We start from the raw sequence: 23,384 nt of genomic DNA on the forward strand, positions 1-23,384 counted from the left end.
CAATATTATTTACGTATTCATCGTATGTAACGCACAATTCCTTGCACAATATGTACACAATATATGACACAAAACTATGTCTTCTTATTAGTTTTCTTTTTTTTTTTTTTTTAATCAATTCAATTTTTCTTATTTTCTGATTCATGGTCGACAATAGAATCTGTTGATGAAATGACACCCACTTTTTTTTTACCCATTTCAGCAATAGCTTACATTAAAACATCATGGTGATCACTATTATCAGAAAATACTTGTATCAGTTGCTATGACACAACATTTTTCTCAAACATTACAACAACATTCTTCAATCAGTTTCATTATTTGAATCTTTGGGTGATCTGTACAAATGTTATTCTATTGACATAATTACTCATTCTATGAGCCTCTAAAATGTATATCTCGAAGTAAGAAAAAAAAGCTAATCGAAAGACAAAAAACTATTTAAAAACAACCAATAGTCGATAAGTGTGTGACAATAAATCTCACATTTTATCAACTTTGGCAGTCCCGTTTATCAGTTGCATTGTCCTGCAAATCAATATCTGAAGGCAAACTGTCTTCGATGTATTGAATTGAGTCTTGATCGGTATCATTTTGTATCTTTGATTGAAGATATGGGTCCATAAGCCACCCTTGCTTGCTGTCCACTTCTCTAGACACGACAAGAAACAATTCCTTTTCCTTGCTATCGATCTGCTCCTTTAAGTATGCTATCAATTCATTATCCTGTAAAGTATAGATACTATGCAGTACAGGGCAGTGTTAAAAAATGAGTAGTAAACTTAAACACTAATATGAATTAGGAGAAAAAAGTATATATTAACCTTTCCGATGAGTTGTGGCGTCTCAAGTTTGGAATCAAGATTGTAAAAAGTGCCGCTTATTTTACGCAAGGCGACCCAGTGCCGTCTTTTTAGTGGTAGCAAAACAAATCCTAGCTTATACTCGGTGGGTACGTTTAATATAAAGCCTTCAATGTTATCGAGACAAAGACATTTTGGATCTCTGAAAAAATTGATTGCCTTCAAATCAACAAAAGTGACTATTGCATCAGGTTGAGAAGAAGCAAAATATTACCTGCGTTTATCAAACCACACAGCCTCATGACCTTTTCTTTGTAAAGCAGCCATGATAACGTTGATATCATAATTACCAAGTCCCAGTAAAGATTTGTGCGGATTTATCCAAACGTCGGGGCTCAGACTATAACATATTTGATCTAATTCTTGCTTCGTAAATCCGTGCTCTTGAAATAGATTGTTCAAGGCGTGTAAAGCACAGAGCTCTTTAACCTGTGTCATTTGTAAACAGAATATTGTATACAGTGTGACAGGAAGTGGGGATGATAAAAATTAGTGTAAAATGAAGTGTATTTCTCATTGTGTTACCTGACGTTCATGATATATAGATCCATTCATGTCAAAAACTACACTTTTCACCATTCTTACTACATAATTATGCGACTACTCAAGTTGATGATTGTCATTAATTCTACTAAAACGTTGCTTTATTAGGGTGAAAATGAGAGGCGGACGTGAGTAAGATCTCTGCGTTTTTCAAGTTACTACATCTACATCGTAGTTAGTCGTAACTTGTTTAATTTAATATTTAATAAATATAACCTATTCTGTTTTGTCTGACAGAAAGGATGGACAAAACACTACTTTGTACAACCAGTTGTTAGAGATGCGTTCACGGCCACAAAGTGCAGTGAATTATGCAAGATGTTGACTAACTTGCGTCCCGGAAGATATTGCCAAACGCCAAATGACTTAATAACGCTCTCTTGTGGATTTCCAATAGAACTGTTTCAGAAGTCACCTGACCTGCGTTTGACGATTTTTACGAAATAATTATTGGTATTCATAACCTCTTAACCGTGATTTTGTAACAAAAACACGTGATATATTTATTACTACATGAATTTGACCCGAAAAAATCTGTGATTAAACTAGGTGTGACCTTGTTTGAAAGTTTTTCATATTGATATAAATTATTAAGTGAGTTTAGTTAAAAAGTCACTCTCAAACCTGACCTAACCTAACAATGATCTCATCTGTCAAACCCTGATTTGCTTTTCCTTGTGTTATTTTACGTGTAATACGAATTATCAAAGTTTGATAAGTTTTACAAATCTATTCGAACACTAACTAATCAACTCTTTTTATTCCAGGAATTTGTTACCACTTATTCAATATCAATCAATTTAACGATGACAGAGATTTCGGAGTCGCACAATAACGATAGTACAGCCTCGGTGATAACTGACCAGGAACGTGAATTGGCTCAGAATGCTTTGACCGATTTTCAGAAAAGCGCTTATTCAGGATGTCTGAGCAACTTGAACAAACTAGAGGCGTTGAGACCAAAAGATCTGAAAGTAATGCACAACAAAGTTGTCACCGAGTATTACAAAAGTGATCTGAAAAAGACTGAGCTGTTTAGAAAAAGTCTTAATGCTATATGTGGTCAAATAAGTACCGCCAACACAACTGAAGCTGTTGACGATGTCGAAAGATGCGTCATGCGATACAATCAGGCTGTTCTTCTTTTTCACACCAAACAGTATGACTTGGCTCTTAAAGTAGTCAACAAGCTGTTCACATTCGTCGAGCCGATGGGTGAGCAATTTACAAATTAGCTCGTCCTTCTGCAGGCTCCTTACAGACATTCCTTTTTGCACTAATGTTCTTTATCAAATTAGTTGCTGATTTCGTCACTGTCTTAATTACGATCAGTTCATTTGACAAGTTTTTGTGTTTACAAAGTTCTGAGCATCATTGTTATTTACATCGTTAAATTTTGCCCATTCTAGAGGAGAGTCTGGCGCACAAAGTCTGTCTGTTACTCATAAAGCTGCACATCGTTACAAATCAACCTGATGCAGCATTGTCGCTGTTAAATTATATTGAAAGTCAATTTGTCTCTACGGATACGTCCAAGATCACACCGACAGACAAGGAGAACGCTATAAAGCCTATCAAAGAGCAAAAAGAGAAGACGGATAATGTTGACGCAGCAACAGATGCATTTAGGATCAAATTGTTAAAGTACAAGGCGAGGATCTACCTCATGACCCATCAGCTCAAGTTGTGTAAGAAGGAGTGGAAGGCTCTTGTTGCTTCCGGCACACCTGTTGTAAGTTTCATCTTGAAACAGTGAAACTTGAAACCAGGTTTTTCACAGGAAATATAAACGTGCCCTGATGAAGAACCTTATATTTCTTAAATCTTCAAGTAGTATTTGAAAAATTATGATGTATCATGCAAAGCGGTGAAATTTGACACAAGTCATACACCTGTTACATAAAAAATGTGCTGGATATTGATCGTAGAAAAATTTGCACCAAGGCTTGCTTTTGATTTATTGTTTTTAGAACGTCTCATCTATACTTCTGAAGGGAAATTTGGAATATCTGAGAGGGAATTACAGAAAGGCTATCAAAATATTAAATTCCATATCTGCAGATGGTCTGGAATACAAGTAAGCTGCCAATGGATCAACTATATTTTTGTACTATCTTGGCTATGTCTGGAACTTGTAAGACAATCTGATCGGTTGTTCGAAGACCTAGTTATTTTTTTGTTTGTCATTATTTTACACTGTCAATCTACTGCTTACAGAAGCAGCGGAGAATCGGCGGCAGTTTTATACTATAACAATATGGCTTGTCTGCACCATGCGATGGGCAAACCAAACTTGGCTTGTTTCTATTTACAAAAAGCGTTACAAGAGAACAAAAATGCGGTTGAAAGCATCCAAGTTAAAGATGCTGGTAAAATCTAATAACATTTTCATAACTTTGAACATTCAATTTTTGTCTTCCAAAGCATCAACTTAAAACTAAACTCTGATAAATATTCGCAGATCCGTTTTTGTCGCAACCGCTTTATACTCTTGGCGGTAATAAGCATTACGAATTAATGTACAGCTTGGGGGTATCGCTACTACATGCAAGACGTGCAGCGCAGGCATTTGAATGTTTCACAGAATCCGCGCAAAAACTGCACAACAGTCCACGTCTCTGGCTGAGAATGGCCGAATGCTGTATATATAGTCATAAGCCGGTGAGTGTCTACAATTTGTTTTAATAATCGTAAGTGTTTATAGACTTATTTATCAAAATCTTTTCAGACGAATGAAATTGACTTTAATATACACAAACGTCGCAAGGATCTCGTGCAAAAAGTAGTCGGTAACGGCATATACAGAAAAATTATTTTGGCATCAGCTTTATCAAAAGACACTAAATACCACACAGAAGGATTGTCTTGCGCCATACCTCAACCTACTCTAGAATTTGGAATGTTGTGTTTGAAAAATGCCTTATTTCTTCTACCAAATGACAACAATGAGTTGAACTTGCCGTCGACACCAATGGCTGGGCCGCAATCTGTTCCAATGTCTCTGAAGCCGTCTCATGTACTAGGTGAATTAAGAAATTTATTAGGTCCTAAAATTGAAACGTTTTATTTGTCATAACAAAAAAAAAATTGTAAAAGTTAGAGTTCGCATAACGCAGTCTACTGTAATTGAAATTCCTTAAGGTGGCCAACACGCGACTCAGGTGTCGCAGGCGACGGCGCTAGAGGCATTGAATTTAAAGGCAAGCGTACTTGCAGCCAGTGCCTACATCTCCTTGTGTCTTGGTGACAACGTCGTAGCTCTAGAGCATGCAAAGGCTTTACTCGGCATGTCAAAATTGCCCGGTGCGTATAAAATGCTAGGAAATTTATATGCCGCCGAGAGCTTAATTCTCATGAATAAAATAAACGAGGCCATTGAGTACCTAAAGCCTGAGAATATTCAAGATATAGATACATTTCTACCAATTCCCGAAACTCTGGATAAGGATAAAGATAAATCCGAAGAACCATTTGTAACACCTGTGAGAAGTAAGTAGAAAAGAAATGAAACGAACAAACAGATTAGGATGTTGATCAAATTTTTTAGTTATCGGTTTCATGCCGTTTGTTCTATTCTGTAGGTTGGTACCCCAACAGTCTTCCCACAGGAAAAGCAGTTCTTCAGTACAACTTAGCAGTAGCTTACGCAATTCGAGGCGAACTAGATAAATCTGGAGAAACTTTAAAGCAGGTAATCTACCAAAGAGTTGTTTTATTCGTCTCCGCTCATCAATGTACAGAATTGTAATAATTGTATTCCGTTTTTTCATTTATTCGCATATGTATATTTATTCTTCTCTATCCCAGGTGTGGATTTCTAAGGGTCCTAATTGCGACGTTCCAATACATGTTATAATGTTGGCATTATACATAGAATTGCAATTAGGTAAGCGATCTATGCTCATCTTTGTTTAAGTTTGTTACTTTGTTAGATTCTGATGAAAATTAATGAAATAATTTTATATCTTCTGCTTTCAGGCAATGCGCACGTGTCAAAATCAATAATAAAGCAGCATTGTCCGCAATATCAATAAATTTGTAAAATTGAATAATAGACTGACGGGGATCGATCAAATTCAACGATGATTACCTGCACAAGGGCGAAATCGTTCTTTGTAATATTTATATTATACAATAAATATACAGTTTAACTATTATGTATATACACACATGCATACATTATACATGTAAATTAACAATCAAATTTTCCAATTATACACGTTGATTACAATCAAGTGTGTTACCTCTATATTTACGATATAGATACGATAGTAGTTCAATTATCGAATTATTATAGCCAACTTTAAAGAAACTAAACCTTTATAAAAACAATATCTTTTCCTTATTCAAAACCTTTTGGACATCGCATCGACTTCCCGCTTTAAAACGAAATAATGACAAATGAACAAGACTCCCTGGTACATGCGTATGTTACAGTTTCCGTTAAACCCGCGATGAAGTTGCCAGTCAGAGCCAATCAGGAGCTCGGAGTTATTCCCGGTCGGTAAGTTAGTATAGAGATCAGACGTAATGATTGAATACGACGTATGTGTGTATGTATTACGCGGAGCTGCGGCTTGAGAAACGGCATCAGTGCATCGGGAGATCGCAGAAGCGACGGTCGAGAGCCGAAAGATTCTGTGTATGGACGCGCTGGTGAGAGGAAAAAGCAGTCTAGAGTCGGTCTGGATTTTCGTTGGCAAATTGCCTGAAGGTCTCTGCCTAGCAGCGCGGTGTTTGTTTATACCGTGTAAATCGGGTGAATCGATTTCACCGGCTGGTTGTTTCTCGTTTCCGAAATATCAGCAAATATTACTCGGCAACTGTGCGTGTGTCGCAGGTCTGTGTAAATCCTGAAATATAAACAATCCCGCTTTTCCGTTCGTTCGTTCGTTCGTTCGTTCGCCCCAGTTGATGTTTGCACATCGATAGTCATAGATGCAGTGGTGGTGGTGGTGCCCCTGTAGTATTACCCCCTGAAAACGGGACGCCGTTCGACGATCGTTCGGGTCGTTCGTCAGTTGTTTTTTTATTTCTGCGCCCGTGTTTTGTTTCATTGAAATCGCGGTGGGTGTTCGTACCTAACAACGATAAAAACTATAGACCTTCACCGACGCCTGATAATTCAGTGATAAAGTTTTGTTTCCAATAATTAATTGACAACGTTGCACCAATATTTTATAATATTATTATTCGAAGAAGTATAAAAAGAAGAAGGGGGGAAAATGTCCGCGGTGGAGGCTTCGGACGAACTCTAGAACCTTGTTTAACTTTGGGCGATTATTCTGTGTGTGATATATCTTTGTACGCATAGTTTTGCCTGGGCATCGTCTGACCGACAAAATATCGCTGATATTTAACAGTTCGAATTAACGAGGAGAAACATGGAAGTCAACATCGAGAGGGAGTGCAGCGCGCTCGGCGGCCTCTTTCAACAAATCATTGTCGACATGAAGGTGAGAGAGATAATCTCGATCGTCTCTAATTTACAAAATATATAATCAGTCGTTATTTTCTTTATTCTCTTTTTTCTACTTAACTTTCATCAAATCGTCAAGTCGGTTATTCCATGCTTTTGCAATACGAACGAGCGAACTAAAGTCTATCATTCTACTATACCTGCCTAAATATACGCGACGATCGCTTTTCCGAATCAGAAAATAAGCAATCGATCGTTGATGTTGTTGTTGTTTTTTTTTTTCACTTTTCATAGATGAATTATCCGCTATTGATAATTTAATCTAACCAATTTTAAAATCGAAATCGTCAGTCTTATAACGCAAGTTGACTAATCGAAGGCAGAATCGTAGTTGGAATAACCAGCATGAATCGATTACAGCACAATTTACGCGATTCTACGTTGATTCATGTGATAATATCGCTACCTTCGGTAAATTCAACGCATTCTCTTCAATAGCTGACGTTTTTTCCCTCCCTCGTAAACAAATCGTCCGTATATATTATACGTGTATGATTTTTTTTTTTTTTTTTTTTTTAATATTGGTCATTCTACAGCTACACGGACTGATTTTTAAGAATCGTCTTTTATATCTTATAAACTCGGATGATAAATTGCTCCAAAGACCGAAATATTTCTTTGCGATTATTAAGAGTAAAAAAAAAAAAAATAATAAATAACGATGGGTTACGAAATTCATTTAAAACGCATATTCGAATCTCACTGCACTTTTATGTACATGTATATATGGGTCATATAGATGGCACATGCATAGGTGCGTTATCGGTAAAAAAGATGAGAAAAAAAGAAAAGAAGATTATGGATTATCTCTGATTGAACCAACGAACGAATATCTTTTATGTGATATTCGAGACGCTTTGGTCGTAAAACGGAATGGATCTATACGAACTGTATTATAAGAATACAATTCTCAAACGCATTTTTCGTCTTTTTCATCCCCGTAGAAGGTCGTGAAAACACGATAATAATTATATGTACGCATAAACGCTATGTTACTGATCGCGCATTTTTTAATTGTACGCGAAACTGAAATTACATGTTAGTAAAGAATATGTAAAATAATAAAGCAAAAAAAAAAAATAATAAATCACGTCCACACAGAAACTCTGAACGAGACGATTTAACGGAATATTCGTATTTTTTTTTTTTCTTCGTAGTAGGATTTTTTCTGTAAACGTAGCGTTATGTTCCTAAATCTTCATATCTTTCGTAGCCAAACAATTTTTTATTTTTTTTTTTTTATTTGACGAGACTGAAGTTTGTAACGTTTTTGTAACAATGTATCTTTAGAAAAACTCGTTGTTTTGCAATTTTGGGATTCCCTGAAATTTAGGGAACCTTTAACCCTTTGAGTCGTAGTGTTAAGTATTCTTACCACCTATTTTACATCCATTTCTTGTGTATTCAGAGAACCTTTGAACATATTGCTTTGCGGTTCTTTCCCTATTTTTGATGCTATATAACAAGTTTTCAATACTCGAAAGTAATTATTGCGATATAATGTAGATTGTTATTGTTAGGAAAAAGTTGATTTAAAAAAATTGAAGATGGCGGATCCAATATGGCGGACATAAATTTCAAATTCTATCGCATCCGGGAAAAAAAAACTTCAGGGGTTTTTGGTGTAACGGATTACGAATCTGAGATCGGATTTCGAAAATTCAGTACGGCGAATCCAATCAACGAACCAAAAAAACCCTGCATAGAGTTTCTGACCGTATTCGATTAAGTTTGAAATTTTCGTCCGGCACATTGAATCCGCCATCTTGAGTTTTGAAAGTCTGATTTCAGATTCGTAATCAGCCAGCCGGAAAACCGTGGAAAATTATCTCGTTATAAAATTTGTCTCAGGGACAATAACGTGCGACCGAAAGGGTTAACAAACTCAAATCGAGCCATTCTATTTTGACCCACAGACTCAATTTTGTAAATTCAATTTTTCCAGCTACTCCAATAGTGCAAAATAGTAATTTCTGTTTCAACAACGTTGCTAACTTCAGTCTCGTTCTTCTTCCTCGCCCAGCGAGCAGCAACACCGAGAGAGTTCGTCTCTGGTTGCTTGCCGTGTAATCGCGGCACGTAAGTTCAAGTATTAAGATAAGCCTGTTTGGTATTGGTTATACGAAAGAGAGCGAGGGGCGAGCGTTAATATTTCAACACCCCACACGAATGCAAGCACCTCGGTGAACGCGGCTCTGTGTGCACGAAACATTCGTCGTCGTTTGTGACGGTATGTTGACGGAGAACAAAGTAAACAAGCCTCTCCTATCCTCTCCTATCCTCTCCTATCCTATACAGCTCTCTCTTGTATACACCCAACGGCGACGGATGCACCGGCGAAGAAGAGGAAGAAGCCGACTGCTGCTGCAACGGACTTTAACGAATAGGAAGAAACGAAAGAGAAGAGAAGAGAAGAGAAGAGATGCAACGCGCATCCTGTTTCAAAGCCACGCACAAAACCCTACGAGAAAGGCTGCTGAATGCTCATGCTCCGGGCACAAAGAGCAAAGTCTGTCTGTCTCCGTCTCTACGTAGTATAACCGTATCACCGGCAATTTATCGTTATGTGTGTGCAACGTTGTTCCACACGTAACGTAACGTAACCGAAAAATCTCTTCAACGTTCGTATTACGGCGCGCATGATGGTAAATAGTAGGAGAGAACGTTTTGAGGAGCCATGTGCGGATGGGAATATTTTTGTGAAGGAAAATGGGAATGAGGCCGAAGTTGGGGGGTGTTCATTTGTTGCGTGAGGTGTGTTTTTTTTTTTTTTTACTTCTCACCGCATCGACGATCTTCCCGTTCGCTGCTTTATTTTTCACACACAGAATCCGTGTCGGCCATAACCCAAGATAATATGTGTGTATAATATATGATTTGACGCTACGAGAGGTTATCGAGTTTTTTTTTTTTTATTGTTTTTTTCTTCGTAAATTTAACTTCTGTGATAACGGTAATGACAATGACGGTAATACGATGATTTACGACATGATTTCTGGTGTAAAATGACCTTCCCGCAGAATCGTTCCGTTAATCATTGAATTTTTGATGTCTGAACGTAGCGTTGAAAGAAAAGGATAAAGGAAAGAAAGAAAGAAAAAAAAAAAAAAAATTACGTGCGCGAAATTTCGGCGTGACTAAAGTTTTTCCAAATGTGGAATGTGGAGAAGTAAATTCGTAAATTTTTATTTTTTTTTTCTCTCCTCATTTCATTTTTCATTCTTTACACGATATTCATTATCAACGTTTCAAATTTAAACACGTCACGTAAATTTGTGTTTTATTCCCCCTCCCCCCTTCACGCGGATGATGAAAAAATAATTAATACGACTGTCTTTTGTAACATCGTATAATTTTTTTTTTTTTTTTTTTTTTAAAACATGGTCAGGCGATTTTACAGACGCTGTGTTGAAGATTGCGCAACATAAAAAAGAAAATAAAGAAAAAAAAAAAAAAAAGTTCGACAGCGCGTAGCCGCCAAGACGGATGAATATCAATATTGCGGTGTGCACTGGCATGAATGCAACATACAAGGTTGTCAAACGCGTACCGGAAACACGCGGTATTGTCGTATTACAGAGAAGTAAGTGAAGGGAACCGCAAAACAACAAAATAGATGGTATACCGCGATTTTTAATCAATCTCGCAGTTGTCTCTCTCTCTCTCTCTTTCTCGTCGGTCCTTTTTAACATTGAGAGTATTAGATATAATTCTATGAATTTTCTCCCAGTGTTTTATTTTCATATCAATCTTCTTCTCCTTTTCCTGCATTATAACAACACACGAACAGGTGTACGCTGGCAATCAGGACTCGGAACAAGTCGGCCCCTTTGGTACAAATTCGTCAGGAACTGGTTTCTGGTTCTTAACCTTTCTCTCTCTCTCTATCCCCCTTAGATTATTATTATTATTATTATTATTGTGTCTTTCTTTATTTGTACAATTTTATGTATATTTATTATTTATATTTATTTTTTACATTTCCGCGTTCGATTTCAGTCTATTTTTTTTTTTTTATCTATCTACTCGTTTGCACGTACAGTTTTTTTTTTTTTCCTCCTACTTTCCTAGTTCAGTGCTAATTTTAATTTTGTACTTTCTTACTTGTTTGAAACTACCGAAATAATACGAAACCCGTACCGAAAATCGGTATATAATTTCCAATACCGCGCATTCCTACCGTTTACCTTATAAGTTAATAATCTTTTACTGATTTTGTCTGTATTTTATTTGTCTCTCTCTATCTCTCTCTCTATCTCTCTTTCTATCGCACTCCGTGCTTCGTTTAAATTGTTATTTCGGATGTAATTATCATGTGCAACAATTTATCGTCATGTATATATATATATATATATATATATTCCTTCTTCTTTTTCTTATCTTATTCCCTGACGTTTTTTGTCTCTTCGCCAAACATTGCGTCTTTTTACTATGCATAAAAGCTGCTCTCTTGCTTTTCTTTTGTTGTACGTTATACGTATATACCATATTGTATACATATTATACGCATAACGGACACCGTGCAACAAATGAAAGGCAAGAGAGCAACTAGTTTGAAAAAAAAAGAAAAGAAAAAAAAATGAAAAAAATAATAATACAATGTTTGTATAATTCTAGTTAGAATACGATATAGTAGAATGTGAATGGCTTGTTGAAAGGCCTAACATGCAGCCGGTTATTCTCTCGCCCTTTGAGGGGAACCAGTTGAACTCTAAAACTGCACGGCAGAGGAGAGAAGAGGAGAGAAGAGAAGAGTAAAGACGACGGTTAGTCTGGTCTGCTTCAACTTCGTCATCCTCGTTTGTCGTTTGTCCTCTTCCGCTTCTTCCATGCGGCTTTTTTACGTCTTCGTTCCCTCTCTCTCTCTCTCTCTCTCTCTCTCTCTCTCTCTCTCTCTCTCTCTCTCTCTCTCTCTCTCTTTCTCTCTTCTTTTCTTTCTCTTCGATCCTGGTTTTGCCGGTTGTCCTCAGCACCGCCATCATCATCATCATCATCATCATCATCATCATCATCATCATCATCGTCGTCGTCAAGGTGCAGGGCAGCAGAAACGCATCCTCGCATCGAATGACAAAAAGCTCGTTCTACCGGTAGCTGCTGGCTGTAGATTTGTGTTATATTTTATACCGGGACAATCTCTTGAAACTTGAAAATCAACCGCGCATGAGCGAGTTTTATCGGCTGGCCATCCCGAGTTTTCAGCTGTCAAACTATTTCTGCCGGCGATGCGGTTGATACGAATTTTCGAGGTTAGAATCTTAAATAATTGAGGCAGTGACTCGGAAAGGTTTGGGAAGCATTTTTTATCGGGTCGGAAAGTCGATTCTTCAAAGAACAGTGGGAATTTAATGCTTACGCTCTTTGAAAATTCAAACGTAGACATTTTTCGTAGGTTGGCCGGCCTGCGACGCAGACAAGAATATCGCTGCTGGAAAATTTCGCCGACCAATGAGATTTAATTATTTAGCGCATGCGCGGTTGATTTTCAAGTATCAAGAGATCGTTCCTGTATGTATTGACTGTACGTAAAGACAGCACGAGCCGGCACGAGGTTGAAGTTTTAGTAACGTTAACACTTCGACTACCATTGTTTTTTCTTTTTTACGTTTCATTTTCAAAATACTGAAATAATTTGAACAGTAGTAACGCATGTTAAAGAAATTAAAAAAAAAACACTAGTTTTAATAAGTGTAATATTTCAAACATTTTTATTGAGAAAAATTTGAAGCGGTTCAGAAGAATGATTTTCTTTTTTTTTTCACAGGAAAAGGAAAGTTGGTTGTTAAAGGGTTTGAACGTGATAAAATTTGGAAAAACAATTTCTGTATTTCAATTTCGGAACAGTTTTAAAGTGTAATAGTTGAGTTGAGAAAAATTAGAAAATAAAATATTTACACAGTTTTGCTTCATCGCGATTTATTTGAATTTCGGACAATTTTAAGTTGCCAAAAGTAACGATTATCTTCATAGAATATGCATCGTTGCAGTTGACGTTACTAACTTCAACCTTATCATAAAGACGGCGCTTGTCTCACTGGTCGACAACTCTGCGGACAATAAGTTTACCATTCTTATGTCGAGGTATAATAACGTTATCGTAAAGAGTCGTGACTAGGAAAAAAAAACCATTACCTTACAATTTTCGAATTGTTCGAAATTCGATAAACCACAATTAAGACAACAATAATTAGAAAATAGTACATTTTTTTTTTCCCCCACCAATGTTATCGTTACGATAACGTTAATAACTTCAACCTCGTTTACTATGTAGAATTTCGTTGTGTTTGTATCGAATTACCGATTCAAACATTTTTGTTCAATTTTCTTATTATTACTATTACTATTATTGTTGCATAAAAATCGAGAGTCTATTGAACGAAATGGGATCTTATTAAAACAAGTATATCTATATATCATGTCAATCTCGTACGATCTATATTCTCACTTAACGATCGGGAGACAGAGAGAAGAGTGACCGGGTGGATCGTTCGTTTGAAAAAGAAAAAGAAGGCAAAATCGCACATCGTCGGCTCGTGTCTTCTGGAGCAGTAGCTAAAGGAAGGAAAGAAAAAGAGACAGAGAGAGAGAGAGAAAAAAAAAGAAAGAATTAGGAGGAAAAAAGACACGTGCTCTATAGACGACGCTGGTATTAATTGAACTTTGAACCTGTAAACGATTCTGATTGAAGGTCGCCCCGGTTAGTGTATGTAACATGCATATTACATACAATGTATATACATGTGTATATTATCGTAAATATACCAGACGATTTGTCTTAATTTTTTTTTCTTTTTTTTTTCAAATATTATTTACATGTTTATTATTGTTATTTGTTTTTGTTAATAATCAAGATGGTGTTATTTATCATTGCGCGCGTGTGTAATCGTCGCTGGTCAAAGTTCGCGGCACTTACGGTATAGTAAGTTGATAACAATAATAACAACGATAATGATAATAATAATAACGCCATAGATTGTAGAGGGATATTATGAGATGATATAAAAGATTACAGAATGGAACAAAGGAAGCTGTAAATGAAAACATGACATTGAACGCGACGATTTATTTTACAAGAAGAAGATTATTGAAATAAATGAAAATAACGCTGAAAGAGACAAAATCATACAAAGCAAAGAAAGTTACGTTATCCTTTTTTTTTCTCCCTTTTCTTACGTCGTCGATTTTACTCTTTGACATTTTCTTATCGCCGGTCGATTATTCACATTCCCAGAATGTTTTAATTAATTCTAACAATCGCGTTTCCCGTACGGCAACGCGGCTTCGGTTCAAACGCTTCTCGAACGAACCATGAACCTAGGTCATGGGCTATTGACGTTGAAACCGCGGTTTAACACTACACACGTTAAGTCACGTACGTGCTTTGAGACTGTGTGTATGAGTGCGATGCAACGTAACCCACGTGATGTTACGACGCGATGCAGGGCTTGGAATCGAAGAAAAAACAGGGATTACAACAAAAAAAAAACACACACACCGCACACTTGTACCTACGCTACATATGTCGCAGAATGAAAATAAAGGAGAAATTGAACCTTGATTTATTAAAAAAGATTTTTTTTTTTCATTTAAACCTTTTACCGAAGCATGTTATATACGGGTAATCAGATTCTGTTATATATATATATATATATATGTACCCAATTTAGCGAGAAATTAATAGCGCTGTCCGATTAATTACGATTAACTGAACGTTTCGATAAATCGGTTTTTTTTTTTTTTATTCTCTTCCGAATATTCGACGGTTTCGATTCATGTACCGATCGATCCGCTGAATTACAACGAGGCAACTGTCGAGCAATCGATTAGCCGGAAAAAAAAACGACCGATCGAAATCGTCGACTAATCGATTGATCGGAAAAACAATCGCTGAAAAAAACTACTCCGTTGATCAACCAGAGAAGAAAAAAAATAAATAAATAAATAAAAAAATAACAATTTCACAGAAGCTGCCGATTAATCGATTAATGCCACAGCGCTGTAAAATTTACGTAGACTGTAAAACATTACATACATACATTGTTACGTATGCAATAAGGTTGCAAAAAGAAAAGATGACCAAAATTGAAGTCAGCTTGGCGTTAGTTTACAGTTACGATACTAAATCGTTTCTTATCGTTTCCCGTTTATTATAATATGTTTTTGCACGGGCATCCTCTCCTACAGCAGCATCCCTTTGGCATCGATGGTAAGAAGAAGAAGAAGAAGAAGAAGAAGAAGAAGAAAAAAGAAATAAAGAGATCGTCTTCTATAAATTCTTCACTCTTCTCTCACTCTCTTTGTCTCTTTCTCTTTCTATCTAGCTATTCAGCAGCGATAGATAGATAGCAGACACAGGTATATATAACGTATAACCTATAAGCCCGGTGGCTGCACTGTTACTTGTACTGTTACTGTAACGCTACTATTAGTTTTTCATTTTTTATTTTCTCCCCCCTCCCTCCCCCCATCGCTCCCACCGCACCGCCGCATCGCGTTATTTCGTTTGTTGCAACTTTAAATCGCGAGACAGGGAAATACGTACGATGCGAAAATATGAAGAGAATGTCGATCGCATTAGCTACGAATTACAAAATTTGGGCAAAGGATAAATTTTTTGGCCCGAAAATTGACACTTATTATTGATTATCGTTTTGAGAAAAAATTTTATATTTGCACGCTACGAAGAATACGTGTTTAATAATGAAAAAATGAAAAAAAAAACAAAACAAAACAAAAAAATACCGGAATCGTAGAGAATGAAAATTAGATATCCGTGCTTGGTTTGAAATTCGTTTGTAAAAATTGTTTAAAATCTATATTTAACCAGATTCGTTCGATTTCGCTTCACGATGATGACTCGATTTATTCGGAAATAAATTTTTCTCCAAACAAACCGAAACAATTATAGTATAGAACAGTGTACCGATATTGATTGTGATCGATGAATCTTAGTTTTAAATTGACTATAATGTCAGAAAAAGAAAATCCGGATATTCCAATAACTTTGTATTATTGTCTTGTGATTAAAACTACTCGTCGCGATAGGTGAAAAAGAAGAAAAAAAAAAAACAAAACAAAAACACAACGAAGTAACGAATCTTCCTAATTTTTCATTTATTACTTTAAAGTTATTTGAAACTAAGCGTAATTTTTTTTTTTTTCTTTCTTTTTTTTATACATATATATATAACAATGTTTTTACTAGGTATTCACTATTACTTGTATAATATTTTCAAAGATGTTTCTGCATCTTACGAATACCTACAATAATTTCTTACCGTGAAATATCTCTTGAGGAAATCGATATTACAAAAAAAGAAAAAGTAAAAAAACAAATTATCGATATTCGTCCAAATTATAACCCTTCAACAAAATTACATTATTTATAACTGGAAATTTTTTTGTCACATTGCCTACAAGTGTCATAAAATTTCGTATTACGATTGGAAAATTGATAGAATTTTTATTTCTTACTAAAATACTCGAGGAATATAAAATAAAATGCACCATTTATGTGTTATATGTGTATAATTGTAGTGTATACATATTGATACGATACGCGGGGAAATTTTAATTAACTGCACACGAGTAATGTTGCGATACATTGCGATACGCTCGGTTTGCTGCGTGTTGAACCGGTTGAAGAGGTTCGCACGGGGAGGAAGAAATTAATACGTATAAAGTATCGGAAATTATCGGGATCGATGGATTTCTATGTATAGGTATACGTATGTATGTGCAAGCTAGGTAGGCGGTTTTTACAATATCTCATCACCGCAGAGACCACATTATACACTATTTTCGGAGTACATAATGTATACAGTTTATATATGTACACATCGAGTGTCTCCGTAACGTAATTATTGCACATCTGTTTCCCGAAAGCATTACATGCTTTTCAAATTTTTCATACATGTTTCAGGCTGTTTTTCCCTCAATCGTCAATTTCTACTATTTTATTTCGTGTAATGTTTTTTTTTATTTTATTTAGTTTTTTATTCACCCCATCCTCCATTACCGGCAGTAGATATTACAGATTTCTGCACGATTTTCGTGTAACAATTTGTAATCGCTAGGAACAAGTGACAACAGTTGCTGTTTTTTTTTTTTTTTCCAAATTTTATTATTTTTATTTTTCAAACAGATCGTAATCGAGCAATGCGTTTGTTACAGGATAATGTAATGAAGAAATTGTATACAAGAAGAATATGCCTACGTATAAAATTTAGAAAATAATTATAACCGTGACGAATAATTTTTACATTACACTTAACGTATTATTTATTGCTGTAGTATTAAAATTAATGTATTACTTGTTTGATTTTTTAATTTTTTTTGTCACCTTGATTGTTAATTAATTATCTTTGTCTTCTTATTATCTTTTGCAGAACGGCACACCGTTATGGGAAGACCTTATATCGAAAGCAACAAAACTGCACACCTGCCTCAGGTAAGATTAGACGGTATTTAACAACCGTCACACGGCGATTATTTTTTTAAACAAACAATTTTACTAGACGCTGTGGTGCAGCGAGGTGTTATAAATTAATGGAAAGAAAAGATTGCTACTCGAGTAGGTATACCTACATCGGATATTATTGAACAGGTGGTGGCGGCATTGCAGGTATAATAAACCTGCAACCGCTGACGGGTGTTGTGATGGTCAATATTTAAATTGAATCATCCTTCGTTATAAGCGCGTAATATGCACGTCTATACCTATACATAGTTACAACAACTATACGAATTATCGTAGGAAGGGTGTTAAATTCTCATGATTCGAAACATGAAGTTTACGTTAATCACACATACCGGGACGATCTCTTGAAAGTTGAAAATCAACCGCGCATGCGCCGAATAATTAAATCTCATTGGTCGGCGAAATTTTCCAGCAGCGATATTCTTGTCTGCGACGCAGGCCGGCCAACCTACGAAAAATGTCTACGTTTGAATTTTCAAAGAGCTTAAGCATCAAATTCCCACCGTTCTTTGAAGAATCGACTTTCCGACCCGATAACAAATGCTTCTCAAACCTTTCCGAGTCACTGCCTCGATTATTTGAGATTCTAACCTCGAAAATTCGTATCAACCGCATCGCCGGCAGAAATAGTTTGACAGCTGAAAACTCGGGATGGCCAGACGATAAAACTCGCTCATGCGCGGTTGATTTTCAAGTTTCAAGAGATTGTCCCGGTGTATGCGTATGTGACATTCATTTATACATCGCGCATGTACAGTTGGAATGGATGTTTTAAAGTGAAACAAGATGTAATGATAGTCGTTACATACCTCTACATATATATATATATAATAAGCTGTACCTCTTTGCGTTATATACTTTTTACATCCTTCTTATTTCTACCCACGCAAACCAACCCTTTACTGTCGAATACGTCCACCTATGTATATGTGTAACGTGTATATACATGTGTGTAGGATATACAGTATATTTCGTTTCATTATATTATCAAAAATTACCAAACGTAGGCGTATATATACACGTGTGTATATATATATATATATATATATTTCACATATTATACGTATGTTACAGAGAGCAATAAATAGACCAGTTGTTACTTCCGCGTATAAATGGTCTCACGACTATTATACCTATAATATGTTATAATACATGTATATGACTGTATTATTAATCCCAAAATATGTTAAATGGCAGGATATTATACGTTACGTACGGTGTACGAGATAATTAAAAATTTTTCGTCAATTCTATCGATCTCGCGCTTTGATTGATTGCGAGAGAAAGAATCGATTTTTTTTTTTTCCTTACAAAAATATCACACGTCGTGTTATAAGAGTAAAGGTGAATAACGTCGTTGAAAATATATAATATTCTCGTTCGTATGGGGGGGGGGGGGGGATAACGATGATAAAATATTTTATCATGTTTCATTATTCACGCATAATAGAATAGATGATTTAATCATGAATTTAAATTTTTCTATTTTTTTTTTTTTTTTTTTTTTTTTTTTTTTTTTAAATTTACATCATCCATCGTTGCTCTCGTAAAATATATATATCAAAAATTAAACACAGTTTGATTTAAATGTGTGCAGTACAATAATCATGTGCTATATCACGTATGTATGCATGTATGTATGTGTATTATATATATTATATATACATAAGTAGATAGAATCGATTTGGCGCGTTGAGGATAAATATGTTGTCAGATACTAAACGAGTAACAGCATTGACCGACGTCTGACCCGTCTCTAGATGAATTCTCTTCGCGTCATTGATAAATTCCCGTGGGATGAATTATTGGAAAGATATTGTATGTTATTTATTACCGTATATACAATTCATACACGTGTATTCACATACTAGTTGTGTAATATGTACGTTACGCTTGCTGAGTATAAATTTTTTATATACCTATACATTATATGGGGCATTCCACGTCAAATTAACACCCCACGTACCTACCTTAAAACAAGAAACCTTGAAAAAAAAAAAAAAGAAAAAATTGCAAAAACCAATTCCTAAAACGCTATTTTTTTTTTTTTTTTTCACATCTTATTCTATGATTTGAAATGTGATTTTTAAGCACCGCACACGATAATGGGATTTCAATATTTACTTTCTGTTTTTTTTTCCCCGCAAGTTTTCAGTTTTTTCCTATTCCCCGATCTAAATACATCACGGAATCACGAAAATAATGTTACTTTGAAATCTATTTAAAGCAAGGCATATTAGGAGAAAAAAAAACCAACAACAATTTACGAATGGAAAGACTGAAAACATGCAAAAAAAAAGTAAACATCGAGATCTCATCATCGCGTGCAATGCTCAGAAGTCACAATTTAAATCACAGAATCGGTGTGATTTTAATTATCTTGGGATTAAAAAAAAAAAATTTTTGGAATTATTTTAGCGATGTTTTTTTTTTATAAACATCATCCGTGGCTGAAAAAATGTGCAAAAATTATTCACGAGACCCTCTTGAGTTGGTAAGAACTTCTCGTACTGAAAAACGATAAAAATCGATGGAGGTGTGGTACAAGGGCTGCTAATTTGACACGGAATGCCCCATATATAAGAAGCAGAGTATTGTCTACAATATACATACCACATATATTGTATATAGTATATATGTAAATCATCGTATCGTTTGCAGGCAGTCGATGAAGAGAGTTATTGGTCGAAAGTGTTGACGCTTCGAATTGTTATAATATGCGACACGTTCTTATCGTTATTCTTTCTAATTTTTTTTTTTTTTTTTTTTTTTCTCGTTTTTCTCCCTTTCCTTATCTCAGTATCAGCTTGCTGCAGCCTGCCGGCATTACGTATGTACGTATGTATGTACGATCCATACATTTTTAGAACATCCTTCCCGTACGGGGAAAAAAATAAAACGTAAGAAAATAAAAAAGAAAAGTAAAAGAATACACGTATGTATATCCAAGAGCATTTTCTCCAAACATCTGGTGATTGTAATCTCCTCTACTTTCTTTGAGTGTCGCTCGTTTGTGCTTTACTTCTTCCTTGGCACTGCGCATGGTTGATATCGTGTATCTAAAACTACGCCTATCACGTATACCACGTGCAGGATGAAAGACGGAAAGCAGAGAATGAAGTGGAAAAAGAAAATATAATGGAAGTAAATGAAAAAAAAAAAAAACTAATATCGTTACACGTATCTTGATTTATTTGAAATTTATTTTAAACTTTATGCCTCGTAATATTGAAGGATTAGTCGATTAATGTATATGTAGGTATTATAAAAAATTATCATCATCATCATCATCATCTAATACCGTTCTCTAACCTAATTATTCATCCATCATTCTCGTTATGCACCGAGTTGTTGTTAATTACTTTAAATAGCGTTCAACTCATCGGTTCAACTGATTATCAAATATTGTTTTATTTATTATGAAAAGGTAGAGAGAACGAAAAATATTATAATAATTTTAAGATTAGAAGAAAATGGTAAAGTTATTAAATGTATTTTAGTTTTTTCACATAGCTAATATAACAATATGCATAATACTTTTGTGTGTCGGTTTATAATTTTGCTGCTGCTGCTGCTGCATAATAATGATAACAATATGAAACGCATCGCGGTAATTTAGGTAAAAACAATCGTTCTCCACGGATCTGAACAACCGGGTTACATTACATTTACCATGCAAGTTCTTTCCGCTTTTACACATCTGTAATAAACATATGTAGCTTTTGTACGTTCTACGTATGTGTTCTTTCCTTTCTCTCTCCCTCTCTCTCTCTCTTCACGCTGTAATATTTCACACTGTGTACAATTATAATCGATGCCGTACACCGTTTGTGACACGCGTAAAATAATATGCGTTAGTTTCTTTTTTTTTTTTTTATTTCTTGGTTGTATCTTTCTGTTGATTCAGAGATATTAAAACTTAAATATATATGTGTGTTGAATATACGCACACACATATATATATATATATTGTATCGTCATCAATTGTAAAATTTTAATATGAATTTTTCAACGTAACAATTTTTTCATTCGAATATTAATTTACAAGAAGAAAAAATTCGAAATACGTATCGCAATGTCTATAAGGAATGACAAAAAATGAGCAATCAACCAACCGGTACGTGTCACACCCTATAATATACTAAATTTCATACTTGTTTTAATTCCCGTATATTAGAAGTCACGGTTTCTTTTTAAATTTTAAACCGTGCAGCAGATGAAAAACACGATAAACCATCAATCGAGGTCGCTTAGTCATTTATTTCTTCTTCCATGGAATTATAATGATTATCGGTGTGTTTTTTTATTTTGCCCTTTTTTTTCATTTGTTTTCGATTGTTTCTCTCCCTCTCTCTCTCTCTCTCTCTCTCTCTCTCTCTCTCTCTCTCTCTCTCTCTCTCTCTCTCTCTCTCTCTCTCTCTCTCTCTCTCTCTTTCTCTCTTTCTTTTTCTCGTGGTTTTTATTTTTATTATTTTTTTTAATTGTTCTCTCAATCAGTTGTGTACCGACTTACGAATCTCGCTAACAATAAAATATATTATGTCACGTACGTGCAACAATTGTATATATAATAGGTTTATTTACGTACACGTTTTATGTAATGTATATTTAGAAAATTTTAACAGATATATCTGTTAACACAGGCCTTGTAAAACAAATCAAGCTTCAGATATTTCTCTTCGGGCTATATTTGCGACATTATTCTATATGCGTAATGTTTTATACGTGTAAGGTATGCAACTTTGTGCAAAGAAATAAAATTATTCTCGTGCCGCTTGTCAATTGGCTTCATTTTGTATATTAAACTTGATAATTTCGTGCAATGTTTGTGTGACGTTTGTTTAATAATGCCTGGTGGAATACAGTTTTCGTTTCTTTCTCGTTACGGATCGGTTAATTTCCGGATGTTGTGTTTTAACCGTCGAGTTTCCCGCGCACTGTCAACATCAAAGTGCTGCATGTGTTACATATATATGTATATAATAACAGTAATAACAATACCTAATAAGTACGTAGAAAATACGTTTTCGCATTGACACATGAATTATTTATTTTAAATTCTACAAGTACAATCGCACAATCTAACGCAACGCGTCAGATTGTCGGTGGAGAAATCTATGAAACTGATCAATTAATTTATCACGAATTTAAAAAAAAACAATATATATATATATATATTATATGACCACGCCGTTGTTCAGAGATATTTCATTCTCGGCTGTTAAACAATCTCTGCAGTAATTTAGTCAATCTACGTAGGTATGTATACGGCTTGTAGGAAGTATTTTTATAGTTGTACCTTTGGTCAGCAGTGGAAAAATGACTTACGTAAAAGGTTAATGAAAAATTAACGCATGCCAAAGACGAATGTATAATAAAACGTGTGTCGTTAGATAGGTACATACATACCTACATCCGAATGATGTAATCCGAGATGTGGAACAAATTATATTGGGTACATTTATCACCGCTTGTTGTAATGTTTCGTCTTCTGAAAGACGGCGAGTCGGTCAAATAAATTTTTATATTATGTAAATTTATTTTCAACCCTCTGCTTTATTTTTACAGGGCCGCGATTCTAGCGATATCCGCATACTTGGAGGCGTTTCAAAAAATCGCCGACGCCGCTACGAGTGCCAGAGGTGAGTCAAGTTTGAAGTTATTTTTTAAACAATATTACAAGTGTTTGCCCTTTTTTTTTCTCGTTTTTTTTTCTCTATCTCAAACTGCAAAACGAGCCCGCAGTATTCGAACCGTTTACACACGCATCTCTTTTATATATCTTCATATCACTGTTAGAAAAATTCAACTATAAACACAAGTTCCTAAGTAGGTCTACTTTATATTTGTGTTATTTTTTTTACATTTCTGTTACCGAATGTGACGAACACTTTTTCTGATTTTAACATTTAAACTGTCGTATTGACATTTAATTTGTGAATTTCAGTTATTTTTTTTTTTTTTTTCATTTTCTCGAGAATGATTACGGATGAGTGCGGTTTTATGCAATAAAGAAATA

General features: G+C 35.1%; 3 protein-coding genes across 7 annotated transcripts in view; 2 read left to right on the forward strand and 1 right to left on the reverse strand.

Annotated features, from left to right (window-relative positions):
* Nucleotides 1-53: 53 nt before the first annotated feature.
* Josd (Josephin domain containing) lies at nt 54-1,777 on the reverse strand. The gene is made up of 4 exons (XM_046628051.2): nt 1,389-1,777; nt 1,078-1,292; nt 825-1,005; nt 54-726 (listed from the first exon to the last, which is right to left on the reverse strand). Exons 1-4 carry the CDS (start codon nt 1,440-1,442, stop codon nt 493-495), a joined length of 684 nt encoding a protein of 227 aa, XP_046484007.1. The 5' UTR covers nt 1,443-1,777; the 3' UTR covers nt 54-492.
* On the forward strand, nt 1,289-5,738 carry Not10 (CCR4-NOT transcription complex subunit 10). 3 transcript variants are annotated; one of them, XM_046628045.2, is made up of 11 exons: nt 1,289-2,000; nt 2,174-2,621; nt 2,816-3,138; nt 3,377-3,483; nt 3,624-3,775; nt 3,868-4,067; nt 4,135-4,429; nt 4,548-4,895; nt 4,988-5,097; nt 5,214-5,292; nt 5,385-5,738. In XM_046628045.2, the coding sequence occupies exons 2-11, from the start codon at nt 2,213-2,215 to the stop codon at nt 5,438-5,440; spliced, it is 2,079 nt and encodes a 692-aa protein (XP_046484001.1). In that variant the 5' UTR covers nt 1,289-2,000; nt 2,174-2,212; the 3' UTR covers nt 5,441-5,738. The 3 variants fall into 3 exon arrangements, with proteins under 3 accessions (XP_046484001.1, XP_046484002.1, XP_046484003.1); XM_046628046.2 differs by having other exon boundaries at nt 1,289-1,955; XM_046628047.2 differs by having other exon boundaries at nt 1,289-1,859.
* Nucleotides 5,739-5,994: 256 nt separating this feature from the next.
* The window catches only part of LOC124220352 (protein MTSS 2), a 52,862-nt gene continuing 35,472 nt past the window's right edge, over nt 5,995-23,384 (forward strand). For all 3 annotated transcript variants that reach the window (XM_046629093.2, XM_046629094.2, XM_046629095.2), the window contains exons 1-3: nt 5,995-6,862; nt 17,274-17,335; nt 22,934-23,007. In XM_046629093.2, coding sequence (XP_046485049.1) covers nt 6,791-6,862; nt 17,274-17,335; nt 22,934-23,007 — 208 coding nt within the window. In that variant the 5' untranslated portion in view covers nt 5,995-6,790. The remainder of the gene's footprint in view (nt 6,863-17,273; nt 17,336-22,933; nt 23,008-23,384) is intronic.

This window comes from Neodiprion pinetum, chromosome 5, assembly GCF_021155775.2.
Source record: "Neodiprion pinetum isolate iyNeoPine1 chromosome 5, iyNeoPine1.2, whole genome shotgun sequence".
Taxonomy (NCBI): Eukaryota; Metazoa; Arthropoda; class Insecta; order Hymenoptera; family Diprionidae; genus Neodiprion; species Neodiprion pinetum.

Bases quoted from the DNA above. Each gene is read 5' to 3' on its own strand.
- Josd (XM_046628051.2), bottom strand. From the start codon at position 1,442: ATGGTGAAAAGTGTAGTTTTTGACATGAATGGATCTATATATCATGAA. The intron at 1,293-1,388 runs GTAACACAATGA...CAAATGACACAG, and splicing joins CTATATATCATGAACGTCAG to GTTAAAGAGCTCTGTGCTTT. The intron at 1,006-1,077 runs GTAATATTTTGC...CAATTTTTTCAG, and splicing joins GTGTGGTTTGATAAACGCAG to AGATCCAAAATGTCTTTGTC.
- Not10 (XM_046628045.2), top strand. From the start codon at position 2,213: ATGACAGAGATTTCGGAGTCGCACAATAACGATAGTACAGCCTCGGTG. The intron at 3,139-3,376 runs GTAAGTTTCATC...TATTGTTTTTAG, and splicing joins TTGCTTCCGGCACACCTGTT to AACGTCTCATCTATACTTCT. The intron at 4,896-4,987 runs GTAAGTAGAAAA...TCTATTCTGTAG, and splicing joins ATTTGTAACACCTGTGAGAA to GTTGGTACCCCAACAGTCTT.